This window comes from Ranitomeya variabilis, chromosome 4 (genome assembly GCF_051348905.1).
Source record: "Ranitomeya variabilis isolate aRanVar5 chromosome 4, aRanVar5.hap1, whole genome shotgun sequence".
Taxonomy (NCBI): Eukaryota; Metazoa; Chordata; class Amphibia; order Anura; family Dendrobatidae; genus Ranitomeya; species Ranitomeya variabilis.
This window is the reverse complement of record NC_135235.1, coordinates 534,755,676-534,783,638: the sequence shown is the minus strand read 5'-3', so window position 1 is coordinate 534,783,638 and position 27,963 is coordinate 534,755,676. Positions and strand designations below refer to the sequence as shown.

The window sequence follows — 27,963 nt, the reverse complement described above, 5'->3', positions numbered from 1 at the left end:
GCACTGAGAGCCCAGCTATTGGGAGGAAATTAACTTTTTTCCTCTCGGCAGAGTTTGGTGTTCAGTCATAGGGGTGGAGCCGGAGTGGTTTCAGTCACCATTCTGTGTATAGAGAGCTGCGGCTGTATCCTCGCCCCTCGCCATTCACTGACAGCCAGCCCTAATGCTGAGCGAGTTACAGAACGGTGACTGAATCTGTGCAGACACCACCCTTGCAACTGAACGGCAAACTCTGCTGGGAGGAATATATTTCATTTCCTCCTGGCAGTGGGCTCTCAGTACGGGCACCTCGCAGTGTCAGAGTGTTATTAATGTGCAGGTTAACCTTATATCTACAGGTCAATAGTGTTATTTTACATGACAGGTTCCTTTAAACCTATGTCAGGATTAATTTTCTGAATACTTACATTGTAAAGATTTAGAGCGTCCCTGTAGTCTATAGTTCAGCAAATCATCAAGACTATATTGATCTAATGGGTTGCGTGGCCATTTGGATTTCCTCCAACTAATATATCACCCATGAGTAGTCTGTCCCAATGGTAACATTTTCCAATGCCTGTTAGGGCATGTTCACACAACCACATTTTCGATCCGAGGGCTCAGACCAGTGTTATTCAATGGGGTTGAGTAGATGAGCATGTTTTTTTCCACTGACCAAATCTGCGTGTGAAAAGAAATTTTCAGTGTGCACAAGCTTTTTTCTTGTGTTGGATAAGACTCGACCATTCAGGTCTATGGGTTTCTAAAAAAATATCAGACGTCATAGGGAGCCAGTGCACAGCATTTGATTTTTACAGATATATTATGATTGTGTAACACAGGAAACTATAAACAGTCTTGTAAATTATTAATAGCTGCTGCTGTATAAAAAAAAATGTGTATGGACTACACACGGATGACAAGTGGAAAAAAATGGTGGAGTTTTCTGGATAAAACTCAAACAATTTTTTATAGTGTCATGCGAACCTGGCATAATAATGAGGTTTTCCCTCTGATCAACACCTGTATGTAAATTCTAACAGTAACAGGACCAATATTCCTGATGGAGTGTGGTCAACCACTCGAGACCACACTATATTAACCACATTAGAGTCAATAATCACCATGTGGCCTCCGGTATCTTCTTCAGGCATATAAGTTGCGCTGGAGATGAAGAAGTCAGATACAGAGCAATCAGCCGATAGCTTGGGTTTGGGCATCATTCTGGGACAGCAGTGTCCAACTGGCTGGTGAGCATTCATGTATGATAAACAATGGTGGGTTCCACCTAGAGTTTACTGGGAAGAGAAAAAAAGACCGAAAAAAAAAGAAAATGCCATTAAATAGATTTATAAACACCTTTAATTCCATTAATTAGCAAAACATTCATTTTGTTAAGGGATGTAATCACTTCCTAGTATGTGAATAAAGCTGCCATCTTGTTACACAGTCAGAAACCTGCTCTAGACTATTAATAGGACAGGTGTCTATGAGCGCATGCCATGGGAATCTACACTGCTGTGACCTGGAGATTGACAGTATGTGGTATAAGTTATTTCCAGGTCACAGCAGATCCTCAACATTCAGAACGACATGGTTGAAAGCAGTGTGTGTGAGCAGGCTCTTACTATTTCAGCACCTTTGAACAACATCTGCAGTAATAAATAGAAAGGCTAGGATGGACAGCAGTGTGAGCAGCTTCTTTTAACCTCATCACCCTTGGTACCTCCAGCGTTAGATCAGATAGAAATGGTGGGCAACAGTGTAAGCAGACTCTTCTTACCCCACCTCCCTTGGTACCTCCAGTATTAGATCAGATAGACATTGCGGACAGCAGGAGCCTCTTTTTAACTCACCTCCCTTGGTACCTCCAGTATTATATCAGATAGAAATGGTGGCTGTGGGCAACAGTGTGAGCAGCCTCTTCTTACCTCACCTCCCTTGGTACCTCCAGTATTAGATCAGATAGACATGGTGGACAGAAGTGTGAGCAGCCTCTTCTTACCTCACATCCCTTGGTATCATCAGTATTAGATCAGATACACAGGGTGGACAACAGTGTGAGCAGCCTCTTCTTACCTCATATGCCTGATATCTCCTGTAATAAATCAGATAGGCATGTGGACAGTAATGTGAGCAGCCTCTTCTTACCTCAGCACCCCTGGTATCTCCAGTAGTAGATCAGGAAGAAAAGTTGGATAGCAGTGTGAGCTGGCTCTCCTTACCTCAGCACCCCTGCTATCTCTAGTATTAGATCAGATAGATGGTGGACAGCAGTGTCAGCTGCCTCTTCTTACCTCAGCACTCCTCATATCTCCAGTATTAGATCAGATAGACAGGGTGGACAGCAGTGTGAGCAGCCTCTTCTTACCTCAGCCCCCCTGCTATCTCCAGTATTAGATCAGATAGATGGTGGACAGCAGTGTGAGCAGCCTCTTCTTACCTCAGCCCCCCTGCTATCTTCAGTATTAGATCAGATAGATGGTGGACAGCAGTGTGAGCAGCCTCTTCTTACCTCAGCCCCCCTGCTATCTCCAGTATTAGATCTGATAGATGGTGGACAGCAGTGTGAGCAGTCTCTTCTTACCTCAGCACCCCTGCTATCTCCAGTATTAGATCTGATAGATGGTGGACAGCAGTGTGAGCAGTCTCTTCTTACCTCGGCACCCCTGCTATCTCCAGTATTAGATCAGATAGATGGTAGACAGCAGTGTGAGCAGCCTCTTCTTACCTCAGCACCCCTGCTATCTCCAGTATTACATCAGATAGCTGGTGGACAGCAGTGTAAGCTGCCTCTTCTTACCTCAACACCCCTGCTATCTCCAGTATTAGATCTGATAGATGGTGGACAGCAGTGTGAGCAGTCTCTTCTTACCTCAGCACCCCTGCTATCTCCAGTATTAGATCACATCTTCCTACAAATGAGGGGAAGGACAGGTTTCTACTGCACATGCTCCGAGGCTCCTGTCCTATTAACATTCCAGAGCAGGATTCTGTCAGAGTAATAAGATGGTGGTCATACTACAGTTACCTCCCAAAGAAAAAACAAGCATGATTTTCTAATTAAAAGTATGTTGAAATGTATTTCTAATGACATTTTCATTGTTTATTTTTTTCTATTATCAGAGAACCATTTTAAGCTTAGCTTTGATGGGTATACTACACATTTATTGGTTTCAAGTTGATGGCACTAAAATGTCACACCTTCCAGCTGAAATCATGGCACTGGTGCCAGCCAATTGATTTAATAATTAGTAAGTGATTCACTAATGATTTTTTACTGATCATTATCTCTGCGTTTAACAAAGCAAGACAAACAATAATCTGTAAAAGTGTCCTGAGGAGTTGTGGACTATTGCAAAATGCTGGCATTACTTGTACATATATTACAATCAGAGAGTCATTAATCGGTAATTACTACACTGATCTATGACAGATTTCATACTGGTAATTCGAGATGTAATTACCTTACTGGAATATGTAAATATCAGAGAAAATTGATTGCATGTACATCATTAATGCAGTCTATTGTCAGTGAACTTGGGGAGTAGGAGCTTTCCCTTTAATCGAGTATAAATCCCATCACTGTGCTGAAAAAATGTCTGCTTGGTGCATTCAGTGATGTTTCTCTAGTTTTACTGTGTAAAAGGTGGTTCAGAGCTGTCATATCGACACATCTCCATTTATACTTATTTTTTACATCATGGCTGCTGATAATCAAGTCCATTAACACGTACACATAGCAAACTTACCAACATTTAGAATGGTAAATTCTGGAGATTTAGACTTCTCCACCATGAATGTCCAGAGATTCCTCCAAGTGCCTACTTTTGGGTGGTGCTTTGATTAATGTCTGTCCGGATTTTGAGATTATCCCAGAAAAATCAGGGCTGTAAGCAAGTATGATACAGAAGTGAATGAAATTCAAGGTCCCTATGGTAACACTGAAGTGCAGTGCGTAACTTCTTCCAGAGCTTAAAGGGGATGTATCAAGTTTAGAAGTTATCTCCTATTGACACAATAGGAAATAACTTAAGGTACCGTCACACTGAGCAACTTTCCAACGAGAACGACAGCGATCCGTGACGTTGCAGAGTCCTGGATAGCGATCTTGTTGTGTTTGATTGTAAATGTAAAAAAAAAAAACAGTACATACTTACATTCTGGTGTCTGTCACGTCCCTCGCCATCAGCTTACCGCACTGACTGTGAGCGCCGGCCGTAAAGTAAAAGCAGAGCACAGCGGTGACGTCACCGCTGTGCTGTGCTTTACGGCCGGCACTGACACAGTCAGTGCGGGAAGCTGACGGCGAGGGACGTGACAGACACCGGAATGTAAGTATGTAGTGGGTTTTTTTTTTACATTTACAATGGTAACCAGGGTAAACATCGGGTTACTAAGCGCGGCCCTGCGCTTAGTAACCCGATGTTTACCCCGGTTACCCGGGGACTTCGGCATCATTGGTCGCTGGAGAGCTGTCTGTGTGACAGCTCTCCAGCGACCCACACAAAGACTTACCAACGATCACGGCCAGGTCGTATCGCTGGTCGTGATCGTTGGTAAATCGTTTAGTGTAACGGTACCTTTATTGTTTACTAGGGTGTCCAGCTACTGGGCTGCAAACCAATTACAAAAACGAGCCTCTCAGCAGTCCTGTCTGATTGGAGCAGCATTTGAGCATGCGGTCCTTAGCTACATTCATTCTCTACTAGACTACCTGAGATATCTGAGCCTTTTAATCAGCCATTTTCGGTAACCCCATAGAGAATAAATGGAGCATAGATGCACATGCTCTAACACCACTCCACTCACAAGAGACTGTTCAAAGCCTGTTCTCAGGATAGGTGGAGGTCCCATTGGTTAGACCACCAGTAATCAGAAGGTGTCATGACTCTAGATGGACTGGTTCTGGCTCCTTCCTGGTCAGGTCTGGGTTAAATTAGTCTGCCTCTCTTTGGTTCTGGGGTGGCTATTTCATGCTGGTAGTTCCTGGGTTCTTAGTCGGTTATACTTCCGTCTACTCAGTCTGAGATAGCTGACCCAGGTTATTCGTCTTTAATCGTTGTGCCCCTGTGCGTGTGTGCCTTGCTGTGTATGACCCGGTTTGCCCCCTGACTACTGCCCCTGTTTTCTGCTTGGTACGTCTCTGTCTATCTTGGCTTTCTGACCCCTTGGCTTGTCTCTGACTGATCTGCTGTTTTGCCCCTTGGTACCTCGCTCCCGTCCCTTGGCTTGTCCTTTGACTACATCTCTGTTTTAGTACTCTGTGTCCTGCGTTTTTGGTAGACCCTCTGTTCTTGCGCAGTAGCTCCACCCCGTCGCCCCTGCAGTGATCACGTGTCCTGCCTAGTTCAGGTCCTGTGTGCACTGCGTGCCTCATTCCTCCCTCTCCCTGCGCTCCCGCTAGCGCCCCCTTAGGGTACTGTCACATTCTGCAACTTTCCAACGATCACGACCAGCGATACGACCTGGCCGTGATCGTTGGAAAGTCGTTGTGTGGTCGCTGGAGAGCTGTCACACAGACCGCTCTCCAGCGACCAACGAAGCCGAAGGCCCCGGGTAACCAGGGTAAACATCGGGTTACTAAGCGCAGGGCCGCGCTTAGTAACCCGATGTTTACCCTGGTTACCATCGTAAAAGTAAAAAAAAAAAACAGTACATACTCACATTCCAGTGTCCGTCAGGTCCCTTGCAGTCTGCTTCCCGCACTGACTGAGTGCCGCTGTAAAGTGAAAGCAGATCACAGCGGTGACGTCACCGCTGTGCTCTACTCTTACTTTACGGCCGGCAGTCAGTCAGAGCGGGAAGCAGACTGCAAGGGACCTGACGGACACCGGAATGTGAGTATGTACTGTTTGTTTTTTTACTTTTACGATGGTAACCAGGGTAAACATCGGGTTACTGAGCGCAGCCCTGCGCTTAGTAACCCGATGTTTACCCTGGTTACAAGCGAACGCATCGTTGGATCGGTGTCACACACACCGATCCAACGATGACAGCGGGAGATCCAGCGACGAAAGAAAGTTCCAAACGATCTGCTACGACGTACGATTCTCAGTAGGGTCCCTGATCGCTGCTGCGTGTCAGACACAGCGATATCGTATGGATATCGCTGGAACGTCACGGATCGTACCGTCGTAGCGACCAAAGTGCCACTGTGTGACAGTACCCTTAGGCTGCCTCTCTACGACACCAGGCAGTGTCATTACAGAAGGTATCTTTTATCTTATAGATCTACAAACTTGGAACAACTCCCTTATTTAAATGCACTGAAATGGCCAGGCTATATTAGGTGAATCTGTTTTCATATAATTAAAACTAGTCTATCCTTTCCAATTAGATGTTTAACCAGGCCTGTAATTTTAGGCGGTAAAGAGGTAGCAGACATACCAGGCGCTTGTGTCTAAGCGGGGGCAAAAAAAAATTATATGCTACATAAGAAGACTTTTCTATAAAAAGCTCATTGAAGGTGTAGGCTTTTGGATACATATAGAACTTTCAGGCAGGATTCACACATCATTTTTTTCTCATATTCCAAAAAAATGAACTAATGTTCATCAGTGGAATGGACCCAATATTCATCTGCTTTATTTACCATTTGTATGTCATCTGTTGTTCTCCAATTAGGAGAAAAACTAATAAAACCCAAGAAGAAAAAACACAAAATGAGCAGTAAGTAAGTAAATAGGTAAATAGTAATAATTTTTAATCACAAATAGTCTTTTAAATAAGTAAACCTGTATCATTTATGTGTATTATTACTAAGTATTTACTCATTTATTTGCTACAGGGTACATTCTCATTTTGTGTTTTTTTTCTTGAGTTTTGTCAGTGAAATGGCCACAGTGTGAACATACTCTTACACTTTGCATGTATGCCAACTTGTGCTCCGGCTCATTTCTTTGGTTTTGAGACAAAAAAACGATTGAGGCTTCTCAAGATTCTCCTCATATACATTATGTGAAAAACAGGCAGCAAATAGGATGCGATATTGTTGTTATCTGTGTCCTGTTTTGTTTTGTTTTTTCTTGCAGACCCATTTACTTAAATGGGACAAGTTTTTTTTTTGTTTTTTTTTGGGGGGGGGAGGGGTGAGATTTTAATTTCATTTTTTTTTATGAAAAATAAGATTTTATTGAAATTTTTTTAAACATCACAGAATTAAAGCATAACAAAAAGCAATAAGGCAAACCCGCCTATTTCAACAGCACGTTGAACAACTATACAACAATCCTCCCTCTGACAACCCGCAAACAGTAAATGCTTTCTTTAAAGAGGCAGTCCGAAGGCAAAGTAATTTTGCTTCTAAGAACCTATACACAGTATTTAGTCCCATAATCTAAGCTATTTTCTAATATACTTGCTTTAAGGCCTACGTTGCAGAATGTATGCAGAATTTTCCAGATCAAAACCGGACTATAATGGCAGGAAATTCGCTTGCGTTTTGTTTTTCTATCCTTTTTTTGTGTCTTTTTAGAGTTTTTAGCACGGATTTGTCGCATTTTTTTGGCATTTTTTTGGGTTTTTTTTTCTAATGATCCAAATACAATTCTATGGTGGCAAAATCGCCAATTTTCTGCAAAATTATTGAACATGCTGCGGTTTTTCCCGCAATGCTTTTTCGCTGTGGCAAAAAACGCAGCATGGGCACAATTGCGGAATGCATAAAAATAATGGGATGCTTTATGTAAGCGTTTTTTTAAGTGTTTCCACAACGGAAAAACGCCGCAAAAACATTAAAAAAACGCTAAAAAAAGTGCAACGTGCCTAAAAATTCCCTACCATTCCTTAACTGCACTGTCTAACAACTATTGTAATTTTTTATATTTCCTACCTGATGATGATTAGTTTGAATATCACCAGTGCATGCTGGGATACTCAAAGTGTTATAATTCCGGCTACGTGCACACGTTGCGGTTTTTGCTGCGGATCCGCAGCAGTTTTCCATGCGGGGTACAGTACAATGTTACCCTATGGAAAACAAAAACCGCAGTGCACATGCTGCGGAAAAAACGAAGGAGCATGTCACTTCTTTCTGCGGATTCCACAGCGGTTTTCAACCTGCACCAACAGGAAAGTGCAGTTGAAAACCCGCAGAGGAATCCGCAGAAGAAACCACAGGAAAATCCGCAGTGAAAACTGCAGTGGTTTTGCACTGCGAATTTTCCAAATCCGCTGCGGAAAAATCTGCAGCAGAATCCGCAACGTGTGCACATACCCTCCATGTGCACAGTGCTGTCCCCGCTCTGTCCCCTGTGCACAGCATCCGCTCTGTTGTCGGCTTATGAATAGTAATAAGCCGGCAGCATAGCGGTGTCACTGTACCCGGCGTGCAGGGGGCCAGCGCCACCCACTCAGATGACGTCGCTGGTCTCTGCCAGGTATAGTGACACCGCAGATGCAGGGTATGCTGTGCACAGGGGAGACATGGCAGAGCAAAGACAGAACAGCCCCTGAAATGAGCATCACTGAAGACTCTTCATTTCAGGGACGGTGTAGTGGCTGTGACAGTGACTGCAGCCTCTGCCCCTGATGATGCTTTGTTTCAGGGAGGGGTCAGAGGCTGTGACAGTGACGGCAGCCTCTGCCCCCTGATGATGCTTGGTTTCAGAGAGGGGGAAGGGGCTGTGACAGTGACGGCAGCCTCTGCCCCCTGGTGACACTTGGTTTCAGGGAGGGTGTAGGGGCTGTGACAGTGACTGCAGCCTCTGCCCACTGGTGACACTTGGTTTCAGAGAGGGGGTAGGGGCTGTGACAGTGACTGCAGCCTCTGCCCCCCGGTGACACTTGGTTTCAGAGAGGGGGTAGGGGCTGTGACAGTGACGGCAGCCTCTGCCCCCTGGTGACACTTGGTTTCAGAGAGGGGATAGGGGCTGTGACAGTGACGGCAGCCTCTGCCCCCTGATGATGCTTGGTTTCAGAGAGGGGGTAGGGGCTGTGACAGTGACGGCAGCCTCTGCCCCCTGATGATGCTTGGTTTCAGGGAGGGTGTAGGGGCTGTGACAGTGACTGCAGCCTCTGCCCCCTGGTGACACTTGGTTTCAGAGAGGGGGCAATGGCTGTGACAGTGACTGCAACCCCTGCCTCCTGATGACACTTTGTTTGAGTATCCTAGCATGCACCGGGATGCTCAAAAGAAGCATCATCAGAAAGGAAATAGAAAAATATACAAAAGCAGTTAGACAGTGTAGATAGAGAATTTTTAAAACAAGTGTATTAGAAAATAGCTTCGTTTATGGGACTAAATAGATAGGGAGGTAGTAGTAGCAAAATGAATTTGCCTTCTGACAACGCCTTTAACTCTATTTCTCTCCCAGCCCTCAGTCCCTAGACTCCTAAATCAGGCCATATCTCGCACCCAACTAGAAACAGCTATCCGCCAATTAAAATGAAACAAAAAAACAGACCCAGGCGGCTTCTCAGATGGCTACTAAAAGAAATACGCACCTACACCTATTCTTATTCCCCATCTCATTAACTATTTCAGCTCCCTGACCCACAAACTAAAGCCAGAAGCAGCCTCTCTAAATGGGGCAATTTTGATCTTCAAATCAGTATCGTACTAATAAATCCAGAGTCATAATCCAGCCAAGTACATGAAACAATGCATGACAGAATCACTTGTAAAATTGTGATATGTAGGCTCCATTGTACGTCCCTATTCACACACAAGGCACTAATAGAGGTCAAAGTACGGAAATATTCAATCTGATCACTTACTGCACATGAATATGATAAATGAGAGCCCTATGCTACATCATCATGTTATGTTCTACCAACAGATCTCTAAACTGATTGCAGAAAATGCAAACACCTCTTTGGAAATTGACAATTATAATATGGACCTCGCTCATTTTAAAGAAAGGTAAGCTGTTATGTATCCTAAAAATAGTAAAAAAACATTGTACAATTTTGCAACAGCTTATAAACATTGATTTACAATATAATACGAGTGGCACCTATCTAAGTGCTGTGCAATACTGTATAATGAAAAACATTTACATGACTTATAGTCATTGATATAACCCCCACAGAGCCCTGATCATAACATTAACAAGTCTGTCTGTGATTACATGAAGAGACAGAAGGCTTTGCACAGGCCTACATCCACAGAAGATCTGTGGTTATTTCTCCAAGATATTTGGAACAACCTCCGTGGCGAGTTCCTTAAAAGACTTTGCACAAGTGCACCTAGAAGAATTGGTGCCTTAAAGCTGCTCTGACAGCAAAGGACAATCACACAAAAGAATATGTTGATTTAGATTTCATTTTTCTTCATTTACTTTGCATTTAGTTGATAAAAATAAACTATTATCTCTTCCATTTTTTTAAAGCAATCGAAAAGCAAGCTGTAAAGTTAAGCAACTATCCCCAAACTCCAGTTTTGTGACAATTACAGATACGTAATGTCTTTTTTACAGCTTTTCCAGAGAGGCTTCTGTAAAGGAGCAGATTATACAGAAAAATCAAGTCCTGAAAGCAATAATGGATGAATTTACACTGAACATCTTGGCTTTCAAAATTATAATTAAAGATAAGGAAGAAGAAATACAAGATCTTACTTCACATCATCAAGAGGTATGAGAAATGGCACCCCCTAGTGTTGGGGCAGCGCTACATTATATATTACTGTAAGGTGTGTTGACCTATGGATGTACTGTGATGTACTGAGCAGCTGTAGATGATGTATAATATCAGTATATCTGAGATGGATGAGTCCTCTGGTGTTCTTGTTGAGAACGTCTCAGGGCATTATAGAAGGTGTCTGCCCTGACCTGCTCAGATGGTGGTAAAATATTGTTCAAGTTATGTCCACATATTGTGCTGTCAGGATTTTTAGGCTCAGATTCCATAGCTAAATGCTGACAGAATGTACTAAAATTCTACTAACATGTTCCTGATGTATGAGTACACAACAGCTGCAGGCTTATATTGGTGGGGCTGTGCTAAGCAAACAGCAGATGGCGCTGTGATATGTGTGTGGTTTCTCTCTGGACTGTATTGTATGACCTCTCAGGTTTTGTTAATGTCAGTTTTGTTCTTTTATCTGCCATGTAATGATTATGGTTGCTGTATATCCCAAGTAAAACAGATAATTCATCCTCAATGTCTGAGGTCTGAGTGCTGAGCGATTCTGCTGAAAGCTGAAATCTGCAACACCTAAATGCGGTGGATTCAGCACAGAAAAACCACAGATTAGCTCCACTAAATGATGATCATTGGTGTGAGGATCCACTGACCTTAGTGCAACAGAAATCTGTGATTCTTTTCCAGACCTAGATTTTAGGAAAAACCCACAGGTGATACATGTCTTAGAAACATTGCCTTAGCACTTTATCAGCCAGTCAGTTTCCTTGCATCTTCTGGTGGAGAACACTGGGCTACATTAAGAACCCCCGTACCAGCATGGTTTCTATACAGTGACTCTTCAGCAGTGGCAAAGATACAACAGGCAGCATGTCCAACAGTCGCAGATTGTAGAGGCAAGCTGGGTGTTGTAGATTCTTGCAAAGTGTTGAACCCATTGGCCACCTTTGGGCATATTTTTATTTCTTCTTTCCTTGCATGTATATATGCATGCATCATTATTTAGAGCTGCAAATCATTTCTGCAATTCGGTTTTGTTGAACATTTTTCACCATTTGGCTTTTAGTGGCTCTCACTATAGAATTGATGGAGTTACTGGGTCTTAACAGCATTGGATGTTTTGATCTCCCCGAGGTCATTCATCCTTATGTTTATAGTCTTTTCACTAGGCACTGCTCCTAATAGCCAGATTCCTACTCCACACTGATGAGGGGCAAATACCCCGAAACAGCTGTCTGTGGAAGGATACCATGTTTTGGCATAGGTGGTTTTCCTTTATTGGATACTGCCCTTCCTGTGGTTGTTCCTTCCCGGTGAAAGACCTGGCTATTCATTGCTTGCATTGAGAAACACGTGATGGTGTCTCCGCGGCTTTTCTACATGCATCAACAGCATCCAAGGACTTCCAGGCACTGCCGGTAACAGCTGATCGGCGAGGTTGCATGGGTTGCCGATCAGATATTAATAATCCTATCCTAAGGATAGACCATCAATAAAAAATAATGGCCAATCTCTTTGATCTGTGGTCATAAAACAGATTGGAGGAGCTCAGAAAAAGTCGCATAAAAGAGTTACAAACTCCGTGTCAGACAATCATAGCGGTCCAACTGATGGAATCTCAGTTAACTCATTCTGCAGCCAGCAATAAACAGTACAACATGGAGGCTGCAGACAACGAACAGTGCAAACATTTTTAATAAAACCCAATTGCAAAAATCATTTTAAGCCCAATATACATGCAATCTCGTTGAACAAAAAGTGCCCTGAAAGATAGACAATCATTGTAAGAAGAATCTCTGCCCAGATGCACAATTAAAAAACTGTTTATTATTATTAACAGTTCCCCCTCTAATAAAAGAACTCATACACATCAGATCAAACTTGGTCAAACCTGACAATTACGGAAGGATCAGCAGACTATCTAGTATGTACAGTGGCACTCTGACTCTACCCCAAACATATAATATTGGAGGAGGATAGATAGGGCAGTCGGAATTGAATTGCCGGATCTTTTGGTTCTTGGGCAGATAAGCCATTGCTGTTAACGTCTTAAAGCCCCATACGAATTGGACTAAAGATAGCCAAACGCGTAGATTGGCCAGCAGTCTAATGTGTATGAGGGACACTGCCCCAACAATTGTTGTCGGGGGGGGAAGAGAAGGATGGGGCACGTTGGATTTCCAACAGCTGATCTTTCTGTTCTCCCTGGAGAGAAGCCACTACCAGAAGAGTCTAGCAGCGGCTCTCATAGGGAACGCAGGAGCTCTGGGCCCCCCGATTCTGTATATGGTAGAGTTGGGGGAGATAGCTGTCGACCCAACTATCGATCCGGTGTGTGTGTCTACTGTTTATAGGGGGTTTTACTCTGCTCTCCCTATGGAGAACACAAGAACTAAGCTGAGTCTTTGTGCTTGGATGAGTGGGGAGAGGGAAAGCTAACCATCAGCTTAGGCGAGCATTCGGCCAACCCTTATTTAATACGTATGGGGGTCTTTAGAACAACAGAGAGTGGTTTTTCCCTTGTGCCTGTTTTGATACGTCTCCCCTTTTGTATTATATCTGTATGTGAGTGTGTGCTCTACAAGTGTCGGTGCTCACAACGCACACAGTGTTCAGTGCCCACATTTTTTTACAAGTATATAATCTATGGATTACATCTCCAGTATTTATATGCAAATGCAGATTTACGAGGGTATTTTGCTTAATTATTTTTCATGTTCCCACAGTAAAGAGGACGGAGATTAGCTAAAAAAAACAGTTTGCAGTTATAATTATACGTTCAGGGAGTATCGAGCTGCATTTCCCTTGGGGAAAGAGCCACGTATGGGCGAGTTGTAGCAAGTGTTGAACAATGTGCCAGCAGCTTGTAACAAACATGGTATCGTCATTAGCTGCTACAGTACATGTCATGGCCGCGATCTCACCGACACGAAAGACACAGTGCTGCGTACGCTTATTTACTTTAAAGGGATGTCCAGTTTAGAAGGGTCCTCCAGAACAAGTGGATCACAGCTTGTGAAAACAATGAGATATAACATGTGCCACAGAATCTCGCAGCAAGTGATTGATTTCACTGCAGCGCCTCCACAGGGAGAAGGAACATCATGGAGTTCTCAGAAAAATCAATGAGCAGTTAATGTACAACAGTGGTGATCAATCTACTCCCTAAAACCAGAAAAAAGTGTGTAAAGTGTGGCCAAAGGATGGTTTTATACACAGCATTTATTGGCAAAAATTCCATGGATTTTTAACCCCTTAACAACATGTGCCATACTAGTACTGCGCATGTCGTGTCTCCCCCTTTGATGTGGGCTCCGGCGGTGAGCCCACACCTTTCCCTCACATGTCAGCTGTTTTGAACAGCTGACATGTGCCCAGGATAGCCATGGGTGGAATCGCGATCCACCTGTGGCTATTAACCCGTTAAATGCTGCTGTCAAACTCTGACAGTGGCATTTAACATGTGCTTCTGGCAATCGCATCCACCCATTGTTGACCCCGTCACGTGATCGTGAGTCACCTATGGGTTGTCATGACAACTAGAGGCCTCCTGCAGACCTCTATGGTTGTCAATGCCTTATTGCTATGAGCGCTGTCCAGTGGTCGGCGCTCATAGCAAGACAGCAATTCTGCATACAGGCGATATGATCATCGCCTTTATGTAGCATAGGCAATCGGGTTATGGCAGCTTCTAGTCTCCCATGGAAACTATTGAAGCATGCCAAAAGTAAAAGAAAAATGTATTTAAAAATATTAAAAAAAATAAAAAAATACAAAAGTTCAAATCACCCCATTCAAAATAAAACAAAAAAAAAGAACTCAAACATACACATATTTGGTATTGCCGCATTCAGAATCGCCCCAGTCTATCAATATAAAAAAAGAATTAACCCGATCACTAAATGGCATAACGAGAAAAAACATCACTTTTTTGGTCGCAGCAACATTGCATTAAAATGATACCTAGAGTATAGTTTTGCCATACTGTTCTAAATTTAGCATTTCTGTGACTAAAAACTCAGAAACACATAAGGCTGAAAAACATGCTTTTTTCCCTGCATATTTTAATTCCTTTTCAATAAAGAGGTTTGTCTGATAAATATTTAGTTTTTAAACTGTTTATTGTTTTAACAGTGCAGGATCACAATGATTTTTCTATTTCACAAAAAAAGTAGCCTAAATGCCACAAGCCAAAAAGCTGTGTGGCTGCAGTACTGAATGCCCAGCTTCAGGAAGGAAATAATCTCTATTCCTTCTGGCTGTGATGGAAGTGGTGGAAAGGGTAATGATGGGGTGATGGAGAGGGCAATGATGGGGTGGTAGGGGAGAAAGCAATGATGGAGGTTGTGGAAAGGGTAATGATGGGGTGGTTGGGGAAAAAACAATGATGGTGGTGGTGGAAAGGACAATGATGGTAGTGGTGGAAAGGGCAATAATGGGGTGGTGGGGGAGGAGGAAATGATGGAGGTGGTGAAAGGCCAATGATGGGGTGGTAGGGGAAAAAGCAATGATGAAGGTGGTGGAAAGAACAATGATGGGGGTGGTGGGGGAGATTGCAATGATGATGGTGGAAAGGACAATGATGGTGGTGGTGGAAAGGGCAATAATGGGGTGGTGGGGGAGGAGGAAATGATGGAGGTGGTGGAATGGGCAATGATGAGAGTGGTGGGGAAAAGACAATGATGGGGTGGTGGGGAGGAGAAAATGATGGATGTGGAGGAATGGGCAATGATTTGGGGTAGTGGGGGAGAAAGCAATGATAGTGGTGGTGAAGGCAATGATGGAGGTGGTGAAGAGGGCAATGATGGAGTGGGGGAAAGGACAATAATGGGATGCGGGAGAGGAGAACAATGAGGGGTGTGGGGGATTGGAATGGGATGAAGGGGGACTTATAATGGACTTGGAGGAAGACATTATTGCTTATTATGTCTAACACAGTTCCTTAGTATAGAATGTACGTACTTATTATGTATAACACAGTCCCTTAGTATAGAGTGTACTCACTAATTCTGTATAACACCATCCTTAGTTACATAGTTTCCTTTTTTATTATGTATAACATCGTCCCTTATTACAGACCATCCTCTCTAGTTATATATGGTGCCATCCCTTATTATATAGCTTCCTCTGCTGTTATCTACAGTACTGTCTATTACATATTGTATTCTTGTTAATTTTGTTATTCACAGCGCCTTTTTTTATTACATAGTCCCCTCTCTTTTTAGATATAAAATGACTGCTGATGGAGGAGCTGGTGACCAGACGACCAGTCCATCAGCTCCTCCATTAGAAAAGAAGCTTTCCCATGCTCCATCAGCCATTATTGCATTATACAGCTAACGAGACAGGATGGTATATAATAAAAACAGGGCTCTATATAATCCAATATGTAAGGGACGGTACTATACATAACAAGAGAGGGCACTGTATAATAAGGGACGGTAATATACATAATAAAGGAGACTATGTAATATATATATATATACATACATGTATGTGTGTGTGTGTGGCTATATATATATATATATATAGCCATATATTGCCATAAAAGGAGGGAGGCCCAGACACATTTCTTGCACAGGGGCACCAAGCTGTTAGTGTCTGCCCCTGCATATACTAATATATTATTCTGGAGCCCCGTATACCAACACATAGAGCCCCCATTACATCTCCTACATGGACTATTGCATGTCGTGTATCCTGATCACTAAATCTGCCAGTAATGCAGCAACGGGTGCCATCGCTGCAGAATCAGCCATAGTGGTTGTCGCCCTTAGCCAGAAGGATTATTTAAGGCTTGTTCACACTTTGTGTTTTTTCTGAACTAAAAATGCAGCAAAAATACTGTGTTTTACACTAGCAACAAAATAAATTAGATTTCTAAAATCTCATTCACACAGTGCTGATTTTTTTTCCTTGCATTTGTTGAGCTGCGTTGCTTTTTTTTTCTTTTAAACTGCAATATGTCAATTCTTTTGATGTTTTTGCTGCATTTTTCGAGCCTATTCAATTGAATGCTTAAAAAAACGCATGAAAAACCACAAAGAAAAAGGAATAAAAACATGCAAAATGTGCAGAGTTTTTCCTTCCTACACTCAGACGGAAAAAAAAACATGCAAAAAAAAAGCGCCGTGTAAACATACCCTTATGTTTACTGGTGATTTTCCTATTTTAAATGGATTTTTTTCAATGTAACGCTTCCATGAGCAGCCATTGTAGCTGCTGATGGTGTTTCATTCATTGATGACTTTCTCCATGTCTCCTTCCCTCCCTCTCTCTTTCTTTCCCCTCTCCCACTGCAGAAAGTCAAGGCTGTGCAGCAGTTAAAACATCCCATCGATGATATTCAGTTTGCTACGGTGGAGGATGGGAGCAGGATGGAGCTGTCCCAGCTCCTCAATGAGATCAGGACACACTATGAGGCTCTCATCAGCAGAAGTCCCATCGCCGATGACCTTCCATCCAGGAGCCAGGTAACGGCATCACACAAGGCGAGCGGTGAGGAGGCACTTCCCAGGACAGGGATGCAGAGTCATTGCGAGACTGACTCAGCCTCTCCTGGTCCTGTGATTCCTCAATGCAGGGGAAGCTGGGGAGGGAGTGCAGTAGCACTGCAGATAAATTCATATATATAGATATATAGATATATATATGTGTGTGTATATGTATGTGCATGCAGCACCAATAAATATAGCATGTTTCATACAGTTACCCATCATATTACCGTAAGGCCTTGATATTCGGATGTTGACGTGACTTAGGGAAAGGCCATTGAAGGAATTGCCATCAAACTTCCAATTGATACTATATCCTAAGGTATATTGGATGGGCTGCCGTACTATTGGCCCTTCCTTGTATCCTATAGTCTCGACTCATCAAAACCGTATTCGAACAGATTTTCTTAACCCTTTGCGTGACTTTAAGGATTGTTTAAGAAATGGTTCCCACCATAACTTGCTAAGTTCATTTCGTCTTTAAAAGGCCTCCAAAGGGAAATGACGGTAAAAATCATTGATGGATTGTAATCATCGATCGGTCTGAAAGAAGAAATCAATTTATAGTCTCCGTGTTTCCTATGTCAGTGAAAGTTTCCCACGCTGCTGTCACATCAGGTAGAAACTACTTTGATAATGGGTTGTTAATTTTTGTTAGAAGGGTCCCCTGATGATAATCTGTTGACAGGCTGTCCTTCTGCCAGAGGTCAAGGGTAATCTGTAAGGGGAACCTGATAGAAAGTTGTGCAGTTACCCCATGGGGCCACCATTGGGGAAATTACACAGAGCACACTGAAATGAATGGGCTCTTCGTGTAATGCATAAAGGTCCTTATTGATTCTGAATCCCCTAGAACAGTAGTAATTTTCCCAAAAGGCCACATGAGAGACTGACTGTTGTAAAGGGCTGAACCAACAGGCCAAACTTAATTTTGCTCAATGTTATTATTATTATTATTTTATTTTTTCAGTTAATATTGAGCAGAATTACATCTGTTTACTAGCTGCTTCTGGTAATACATGTTATGATAGGGCTTATAGTAACATGTATAGACATCTGTCTGAGATGGTTTAGTGAATCCTGCATTGAGCAGGGGGTTGAACACAATGACCATGTAGGTCCCTACCAACTCTAACATTCTGTGAGTCTATGTATTTTTACCTGTAGTAGCTAATCAAAATCACAACACATTTACTGTGTTTTATAAAGTATATAAATCATACTACTCCTGTTATTCAACCTTAAGTATATATAATAACAATAGATGTATTTTGATCAACAACTCCCTCCAGTGGCATAATATATCCTGGCATATATGTCCCTCATCCTGGCCCCATTCTGGTATATATGTTCCTTATCCTGGGCCCCATCCTGGTATATATATCCCACATCCTCGTATATATATGTCCCTTATCCTGGGCCCCATCCTGGTATATATATATATATATCCCACATCCTGGTATATATGTCCCATATCCTGGGCCCCATCCTGGTATATATATCCCACGTCCTGGTATATATATGTCCCTTATCCTGGGCCCCATCCTGGTATATATATCCCACATCCTGGTATATATGTCCCTTATCCTGGGCCCCATCCTGGTATATATATCCCACATCCTGGTATATATGTCCCTTATCCTGGGCCCCATCCTGGTATATATATATATATATATATATATATATATATATATATATATATATATATCCCCCCATACTGGTATATATGTCCCTTATCCTGGGCCCCATCCTGGTATATATATCCCACATCCTGGTATATACACTCACTGACCACTTTATTAGGTACACCTGTCCAACTTCTTGTTAACACTTAATTTCTAATCAGCCAATCACATGGCGGCAACTCAGTGCATTTAGGCATGTAGACATGGTCAAGACAATCTCCTGCAGTTCAAACCGAGCATCAGTATGGGGAAGAAAGGTGATTTGAGTGCCTTTGAACGTGGCATGGTTGTTGGTGCCAGAAGGGCTGGTCTGAGTATTTCAGAAACTGCTGATCTACTGGGATTTTCACGCACAACCATCCCTAGGGTTTACAGAGAATGGTCCGAAAAAGAAAAAAAATCCAGTGAGCGGCAGTTCTGTGGGCGGAAATGCCTTGTTGATGCCAGAGGTCAGAGGAGAATGGGCAGACTGGTTCGAGCTGATAGAAAGGCAACAGTGACTCAAATCGCCACCCGTTACAACCAAGGTAGGCCTAAGAGCATCTCTGAATGCACAGTGCGTCGAACTTTGAGGCAGATGGGCTACAGCAGCAGAAGACCACACCGGGTACCACTCCTTTCAGCTAAGAACAGGAAACTGAGGCTCCAATTTGTACAAGCTCATCGAAATTGGACAGTAGAAGATTGGAAAAACGTTGCTTGGTCTGATGAGTCTCGATTTCTGCTGCGACATTCGGATGGTAGGGTCAGAATTTGGCGTAAACAACATGAAAGCATGGATCCATCCTGCCTTGTATGGAGCATCTTTGGGATGTGCAGCTGACAAATCTGCGGCAACTGTGTGATGCCATCATGTCAATATGGACCAAAATCTCTGAGGAATGCTTCCAGCACCTTGTTGAATCTATGCCACGAAGAATTGAGGCAGTTCTGAAGGCAAAAGGGGGTCCAACCCGTTACTAGCATGGTGTACCTAATAAAGTGGCCGGTGAGTGTATGTCCCTTATCCTGGGCCCCATCCTGGTATATATATATATATATATATATATATATATATATATATATCCCCCCATACTGGTATATATGTCCCTTATCCTGGGCCCCATCCTGGTATATATATCCCACAACTTGGTATATATATGTCCCTTATCCTGGACCCCATCCTGGTATATATATATATGCCACATCCTGGTATATATATGTCCCTTATCCTGGGCCCCATCCTGGTATATATATATATATCCCACATCCTGGTATATATGTCCCTTATCATGGGCCCCATCCTAGTGTATATATATATATATATATATATATATATATATATATATATATATATATATATATATATATATATATATATATCCCCCATCCTGGTATATGCAGGTGCTTCTCATTAAATTAGAATATCATCAAAAAGTTAATTTATTTCAGTTCTTCAATATAAAAGGTGAAACTCATATATTATATAGAGTCATTACAAACAGAGTGATCTATTTCAAGTGTTTATTTCTGTTAATGTTGATGATTATGTCTTACAGCCAATGAAAACCCAAAAGTCATTATCTCAGTAAATTAGAAAAATTCACAAAAACACCTGCAAAGTCTTCCTAAGCGTTTAAAAAGGTCCCATAGTCTGTTTCAGTAGGCTCAACAATCATGGGGAAGACTGATAACTTGAAAGATGTCCAGAAGGCAGCCATTGACACTCTCCACAAGGAGGGTAAGCCACAAAAGGTCATTGCTAAAGAAGCTGTCTGTTCACAGAGTGCTCTATCCAAAGCATATTAATGGAAAGTTGAGTGGAAGGGAAGAGTGTGGCAGAAAAAGGTGCGCAAGCAACCGGGATAACCGCAGCCTTAAAAGGATTGTTAAGAAAAGGCCATTCAAAAATATGGGGGAGATTCACAAGGAGTGAACAGCTGCTGGAGTCATTGCTTCAAGAGCCACCACACACAGACACATCCAGGACATGGGCTACAAGTGTCACATTCCTTGTGTCAAGCCACTCATGACCAATAGACAATGCCAGAAGTGTCTTACCTGGGCCAAGGAGAATAAGAACTGGAATGTTGCTCAGTAGTCCAAGGTGTTGTTTCCAGATGAAAATAAATTTTGCATTTCATTTGGAAATCAAGGTCCCAGAGTCTGGAGGAAGAGTGGAGAGGCACACAGTCCAAGCTGCTTGAGGTCTAGTGTGAAGTTTCCACAATCAGTGATGGTTTGGGGAGCCATGTCATCTGCTGGTGTAGGTCCACTGTGTACCAATACCTGGTTTAAAAACAACAGTATCACTGTGCTTGATTGGCCAGCAAACTCGTCTGACCTTAACCCCACATAGAATCTACGGGATATTGTCAAAAGGAAGATGAGAGACACCAGATCCAACAATGCAGATGAGCTGAGGGCTGCTATCAAAGCAACCTGGGCTTCCATAACACCTCAGCAGTGCCACAGGCTGATTGCCTCCATGCCACGCCGCATTGATGCAGTAATTGATGCAAAGGATCCCCGACCAAGTATTGAGTGCATTTACTGTACATACATTTCAGTATTCTAATTAACTGAGATAATGACTTTTGGGTTTTCATTAGCTGTAAGCCATAATCATCAACATTAACAGAAATAAACACTTGAAATAGATCAATATGTTTGTAATGACTCTATATAATATATGAGTTTCACTTTTTGTATTGAAGAACTGAAATAAATTAACTTTTTGATGATATTCTAATTTAGTGAGAAGCACCTGTATGTCCCTTATCCTGCCTGAGCCCCATGCTGGTAAATACATAGTATACCCCATCCTGGTATATATTTCCAGTTCTGGTGCTGTTCTTTATTGCACAGAAAAAAATAAACAATTATATTCACCTCCTATTCGTTCCCCCGCCGTACAGCATCCTCTTCTGAAGCCGGCAGCTGACTTCGGAGAGCAAGCGACTGGAGCACATGACTAGAGATGAACGGATTTGATCGGGTCCGTGCTTATTTTGCAAGCTATAGCGCTTACCGAATAAGCTGCAGAGGGAAGCCGGCTTCCTTGAGCGCTCCCGATGATCAGCTGTTGAGTGCCGCAGCTGCATGTGTCACGGCTGTGTCACAGTCACAACACACAGGCTCTCCATGCATACATTGTGACTTTCACACAGACGTGACACATGCAGCTGCGGCACCGAACAGCTGATCATCGGGAGCACTCCAGGTATCCGAGTTCCCTCTGCAGTTTATTTGGTAAACGCTATAGATGGTTGAATAAGCATGGACCAGAACAAATTCGCTCATCTCTACAAATGACGTCACTGCCACACGCCCCCAGTCACATGCACATCGACATTAGCTGCTGACTAGACATGAGCGAATATCATCGGATCCCTCCTTTTTCGGCTCACTAATAGAGCTTACCAAATAGCTGCATTGGGAACACGGATACCTTGATCCCTCCCGGTATTCAGGTGTCCGACCCCGCAGCTGCATGTGTCATGGCTGTGTGACAGTCACAACACATGCATGAAGAGCCTGTGAGTTGTGACTGTCAAACAGCCGCGACACATGCAGCTGCGGGCTGGACATCTGATCCCCGGGAGCGATCCAGGAAGTCAGGTTCCCGCTGCAGCTATTCGGTAAGCTCTATTAGTGAGCTGAAAAAGGAGGGATCTGACGATATTCGATCATGTCTATTGCTGACCTCTGATTGGTAAGCAACATGCAATGCCGGGCACAAATCCTAAGCTGAAGTTTGTGCTGGTATCGGTTAGCCCCCACCCGTACGGGCCCAGTCGCGGTCATGACCTTTGTGACCATGGCTCTCTCCACACACAGCATAATACTTCCAAACATGGTGTGATACCCCAACAGCCCCCACACACAGTATGATTCCTCCACACACCGTATGATGTCCCCAAAGCCCCCTCAGACACACAGTATGATGCTCCAACACAGTCCTCACACCTAGTATGATACCTCTACACACCGTATGATGCCCCAACACCACACTCCACACACCATATTATGCCCTAACATAGCCCGTCTCAGGACTCGGACCCTCATTGATCTGCAGAATGTGTAAGGGAGTAGAAAAATTAAATGATAGGTACTCATTAACTGGGCTTACTGGGATATGATCTTATTGAATGGAGTTCAAGAATAAGGTAACAATCTATAGTCTACAGTGAGTAGTTTTAGGACTTTTACCAGCAGATGTTCTATGAATTGTCACATCTTATATGAAGAATTAAATGTATATAGAATTTCTGTTTATCACCTTGCGTCATCAATACTGGAGGATCCTGGCAGGACGAGATCTAATATCAATTCTTGACAAACATTAGCAGGCATTTTCTCTTTAAGGAGATTTTTACCTCCTTCGTCAAAATCGTTCTGATTGCTCTCTTTTACAGGGAGAAAATTCTTCATATAAAAAATGTTTTCTGACTGGTAAAGCTGGGGGGGAACCAAAATCAGCAAGCCATTCAGGATTCTGGAATAGTTGGGCGATCCATGTGATTTCTGTTCTAGTGCTCATATTGGTTGCAATCCAACTTTTCCAGAATATTCACTTCAATGGCACAAAATTGCAGTCGACCCTGCACAGCCATTACTAAGTAGACAATACAATGTAAACACTGAAGAGGCCGCAGTGCCCACACCGATCTCACGGCCCATTCAGACAGCTGATCAGTGGGGCTGCCAGGAATTGGACACCGACCAACTTAAAGTTGATGGCCTGTACATCCATATTCTAAAACCGGTAAACTCTCTTAAAGCTGCTGATCTGCCAAACAGCTGCAATATATTGCAAAAGCAGATAAATTACCATAGATAGTCAACAGGGGCTTAACTACAATAGGTGCAGGGGTTCCAATCGCACCAGGGCTCTGGAGCCTAAGAAGCCCCAAAAGTCTCTTTAGCTTATACGAAAAGACCAATACTCTTAAAGACTTGCAGTAATTGGGGGCCTCCTTATAGCTTTTGCATTGGGGAACATGAGCTTCAAGTTACTCCACTGTCTATAGCCGTACAATAATCTAGGCTATCTGATGACCATTCCCATGTGTGGTCACACAGATGCGCGCTAAAGCAATATTACTGTATTTTTTCCTGATCCTCGTGGGGAATTATTGGTTTTTCACCCATAAGCTGGGCATTTCATACATACAGTAGATCTGTCTGCTATACTTCTTTGATTTGTCAAAGCAGGTGCCGTGGTAAAGACTGAAGCAATATAAATATTAAAGAAGTTGTGTCCTTGAGATGATATGTGTCATCTGTCATTGTCCAATTTTCCCTGTCAGTCTACAGCGCTTATCGTCTGACCTATCGTGCTCGCAGATCAGATACATTATGATTCTGTCACTTCATTTCCATCCAGCTGGAAGAAGAAGAAGCCCGGCGGAAAATGCAGAAAGACGAAGAAGAACTGAGGGAAGCCCGGGCCAATCTTTATGAAGCTAGGAAGCAATGGAAAACCCTACAGGCTGAAATCGAATCTCTGCAAGCAATGGTGAGTATTTCTAATAACAGAGCCATTCTCATCTCAATGTGGCACATTGTCTCAAAGCAGCAGGATTCTAAATTATGGGATTACTTCATATGTTGGGGTCAGTTTCCATCAGACATGTATAAACAGGTGGACCGATACATTGGGCTTTTGTCCAGTAGAGGCTTGATGATCTCAATGAAGTCCTAGTATAGAAAAGCAGTATTCAAAATGCCTTTTGCTTCCACCATCAAAGTTTATGCTGGCCATTATTTAGGATCTCTACAGTGATGTGGATTTCGTTCCATGGGCTCCCAGGTTGGATCTGCAGAGCAGCTGCTGACTGCTGGAGACTGGAGAGTGTTCAGGAAATAAATGAAATAAGCCAGGATCAGAACCAGGAAAACTGTTCCTCCTGGTATTGTTCAGATACGTTCACAAAGAGTTGTATTGAGGCTGAAGAAGCCGATGTTGTGTTCAAGAGAAATATACATCACTAATCCATGCAATTCTTGACAGGGTTTCGGATACGACGCACCTTAAGTAGTTTTGAAGCGTTTTATCTATCAAAAGGTTTGTTGAGGGCTTTTGACGAGACAGTGTCAAGTTCAGAGCAGATTCCACAAGGCAATTTTCAAAATATTCTTGCCGTGTATAAACAGCAATGTGGACTTCCACTGAATCAATAGGAAGCGTGTTCAAAGAGCATTTTAAGGGTTTTTGTTATGGATTTTGAAGTGGATCAACTTAAATAGAATACAAATATTGGTACAGGGTACAAAAACACAGAAAACGTAAAGGGAGTCTATCATCAGGTTTTTGCTATCCTCTCTGAGAGCAGAATGAGGTAGGGACTGATCCCAGCAATGTATCATTTAATTTACTGGGTACTGAAGTTTTGATTAAAAACTGTTTTATCTACAGCAAATTCACCAGTTCTCTGGATGCTGATCTCTGTATAACCCATGCCACAAACACCCACACCACTGATTGGCAGCTTTCTGCATACACTGTGCATAGGCAGAAATCTGCCAATCAGTGGTGCGACAAGGTTATGCAGAGCTCATGAATATGAGGGACTACATGGCAGCAGGTGTACTAGTCCTCTAATGATGATCACCTGTTGATAACACTGTGATTTTATCAAAACTACAGCAAATGATCCAGTAAGTTAAACATCGCTAGAATCAGAGTTTCTGCCACTACATTATGCTGTTCTCAGATTAGGCATTCATTATACTTATCTATATACCACCATCATATTCCGCAACGCTTTACAAACACCATCATCAATCACTGTCCCCATTGGGGCTCACAATATAAATTCCCTGGCTGGTGGGACAAAATCCACACAAACACGGGGAGAACATACAAACTTCTTGTAAATGTTGTCCTTGGTGGGATTTGAACCGAGGACACCAGCACTGCAAAGTATCAGTGCTAACCACTGACCCACCTTGCTGCCAGACCTGAGATTTAGGCCACTTGTTTACATATACAGTATATCTGTGAAACATGAATATTTTTTGAATTTTAACTATTAACCACTGAAAGTAAAGTTTTATATGGTGTATCTTCTGTGAATCAAACTGTACTCCTACACACTTTTTTGAGGATTTAGTTAAGGCTGGGGTCACACTTGCGAGTGCAATGCGAGAAACACACGCGAGTCTCTTGCATCAATACCCGGCACTGCCGCCGCCACTCAGAACCAGAGCGTGCGGCTGCATAGAAATACATGCAGCTGAACGCTCTGGTCCTGAGTGTCGGCGGCAGTGCCGGGTACTGATGCGCGAGTTTCTCTCATTAGTGTGACCTCGGCCTTAGCCTACAAAACTCCAGAGATCCTAATTCGCAGCTGAACTTGTTCTGTGATTGGTCAGGCAGCTGATCCTGACCATTCACCAGAATAAATTTCCTTCAACCTGACTGTGCAGATGAGCACACATTATCTCTACCAAGAACACCAGGGCAGGAGTGTCTGCCAGAGCAGAAGTGCAGCAAGGTAACTTTGACACCGGCTTTCTTAACAAAACTATTATGGCTGCAAATTTGGAGAAACCATGGATTCAGATACCCAAACTTACTGCATCATAGGGTTTATACCCTTCAGGAATAATTCTGGAGGATGATATAATATTAATAATATCATGTATAATATTATACATCCCCATTGACCAACTAACTGCAAAGTGCCATAAAAATGACGTGTTATGTCTGGCAGAGTGAGTTACTCTAGCTCAAGGCTAGCTCAAACAGACTTGGCACTAGCCCACTCCATTTGGCCAATCCCAGTGGAAACCCCAACCTTCACACTTAGACCTATACAGTGATCGTTACTTACAACAAGGGTTGTTTCCACACAGTGTCTATTGGCAGGAGCAGCACGCCTAATGCATGATTGACAAGTCTAGCTAGCCATGTTTGAAACAGGAGTGACAAGACAAAGGACAGGTGCAGAAATCACAAGCAGAAATCAGAGAGATGCCAGTGGTCAGATGTCAGGTAATCCGACAGAGAGTAGTCAATCAGGCCTAGGTCCGAATAGAGGAAATAGATTCAGACGAGGTTAAGGTACAAGCTGGGTCTATCTCAGGAACCCAAGAACAAAAAAATTCAGGGAGCTTTCAAGCTCAATATCTGGAATTTCCAAACTGAATGATGGGAGATAAAGTAGGGTGTGACGCTGCGAGATAGGCCACAGAAGAGAGCTGATTACTTCAGTTGGGCTGTCGGACAACACACTCACCCATTAGTTTGCCTCCCAGAGACACTAACAGTGACATTCCCTCCATCACCAGCAGAGAGAAAATAGCGGTGCCCGGCAACAGAAGCAAACGCTGCCAACATAGGTCCCGGTGTTAATGTGACATAAAGACATTTTATACATATTTACACCGTAAATTTGTGTTTCTGCTGAGGATGCCTTTAATGCATTTTCTATTATCGTTACAAAAGGAAAGACGACTAAAGTTCACTCTACATGAAACAGAGCAGCAGCACCAGAAGCAGCTGGAGTCTCTTTCTGCTGTGATTGCCGATTTACAACAAGAGCTCCAAGAGGTGAGAGAAGGAGTCCGGACACAGCTACAGAAGCACAAGATGCTCCTCAACACCAACATGAAGCTGGAGCAGGAGATCTCAGCGTATCGCAACTTGCTGGAGGGTGAAGAGTTAAGGTGCATCTATCTAAATTAAACTACGCAGCCATTAAAGGGGGAAACTAGATTATGCTGTATTACATATTGTACCCCAAATTAGTCAAATGCAAGTATAATGTCACGATTCTATTGCATGATTTCATGGGCTTCTTCCCTGTCCCTCAAGCTAGGAGGGCGCTAAGCTATCCCTGTTCCCTAGATTACCCCTGAAGATGGGGTCTTGTACCTTGTTATGCTCCTAAATGCATGCTGATATATTTCCTCTCATGCCCAGGGAAGTATGGGACAGATGGGTATAGGTTAACAAAAAGCAGACAGACAGGGGAAACAGACAGGGATAAAAGAAAACTACAGTTATACAATTCACTCACAAAATGACCAGGTGGGAATCGCAGGAGGGATAAACTAAATGAGAAAGAGGAATATGATTAAAGGGAACCTGTCACCCCCTCCAGCCGTTATAAACTAAAAGAGCCACCTTGTGCAGCAGTAATGCTGCATTCTGACAAGGTGGCTCTTTTAGTTAGTGGTGCATGTAGTCCCAAAATAAAGCGTTTTATAACTTCTCCAAAATACCTGTC

The 27,963-nt window shown here is 42.9% G+C and overlaps 1 protein-coding gene and 1 long non-coding RNA gene across 4 annotated transcripts in view; one reads left to right on the top strand and one right to left on the bottom strand.

The window, feature by feature from the left end:
- KRT222 (keratin 222) overlaps window positions 1–27,963 on the top strand; it is a 78,132-nt gene that overhangs the window by 27,197 nt on the left and 22,972 nt on the right. For both annotated transcript variants that reach the window (XM_077252426.1, XM_077252425.1), the window contains 5 exons: window positions 9,762–9,844; window positions 10,401–10,557; window positions 16,869–17,039; window positions 24,114–24,245; window positions 27,180–27,400. In XM_077252426.1, coding sequence (XP_077108541.1) covers window positions 9,762–9,844; window positions 10,401–10,557; window positions 16,869–17,039; window positions 24,114–24,245; window positions 27,180–27,400 — 764 coding nt within the window. The remainder of the gene's footprint in view (window positions 1–9,761; window positions 9,845–10,400; window positions 10,558–16,868; window positions 17,040–24,113; window positions 24,246–27,179; window positions 27,401–27,963) is intronic.
- On the bottom strand, window positions 10–27,816 carry LOC143765590 (uncharacterized). Of its 2 annotated transcripts, XR_013213428.1 has the most exons (4): window positions 27,762–27,816; window positions 3,732–3,869; window positions 2,855–2,972; window positions 10–1,277 (listed from the first exon to the last, which is right to left on the bottom strand). It is a non-coding gene; the product is annotated as an uncharacterized LOC143765590 (long non-coding RNA). The 2 variants fall into 2 exon arrangements; XR_013213429.1 differs by lacking the exon at window positions 2,855–2,972.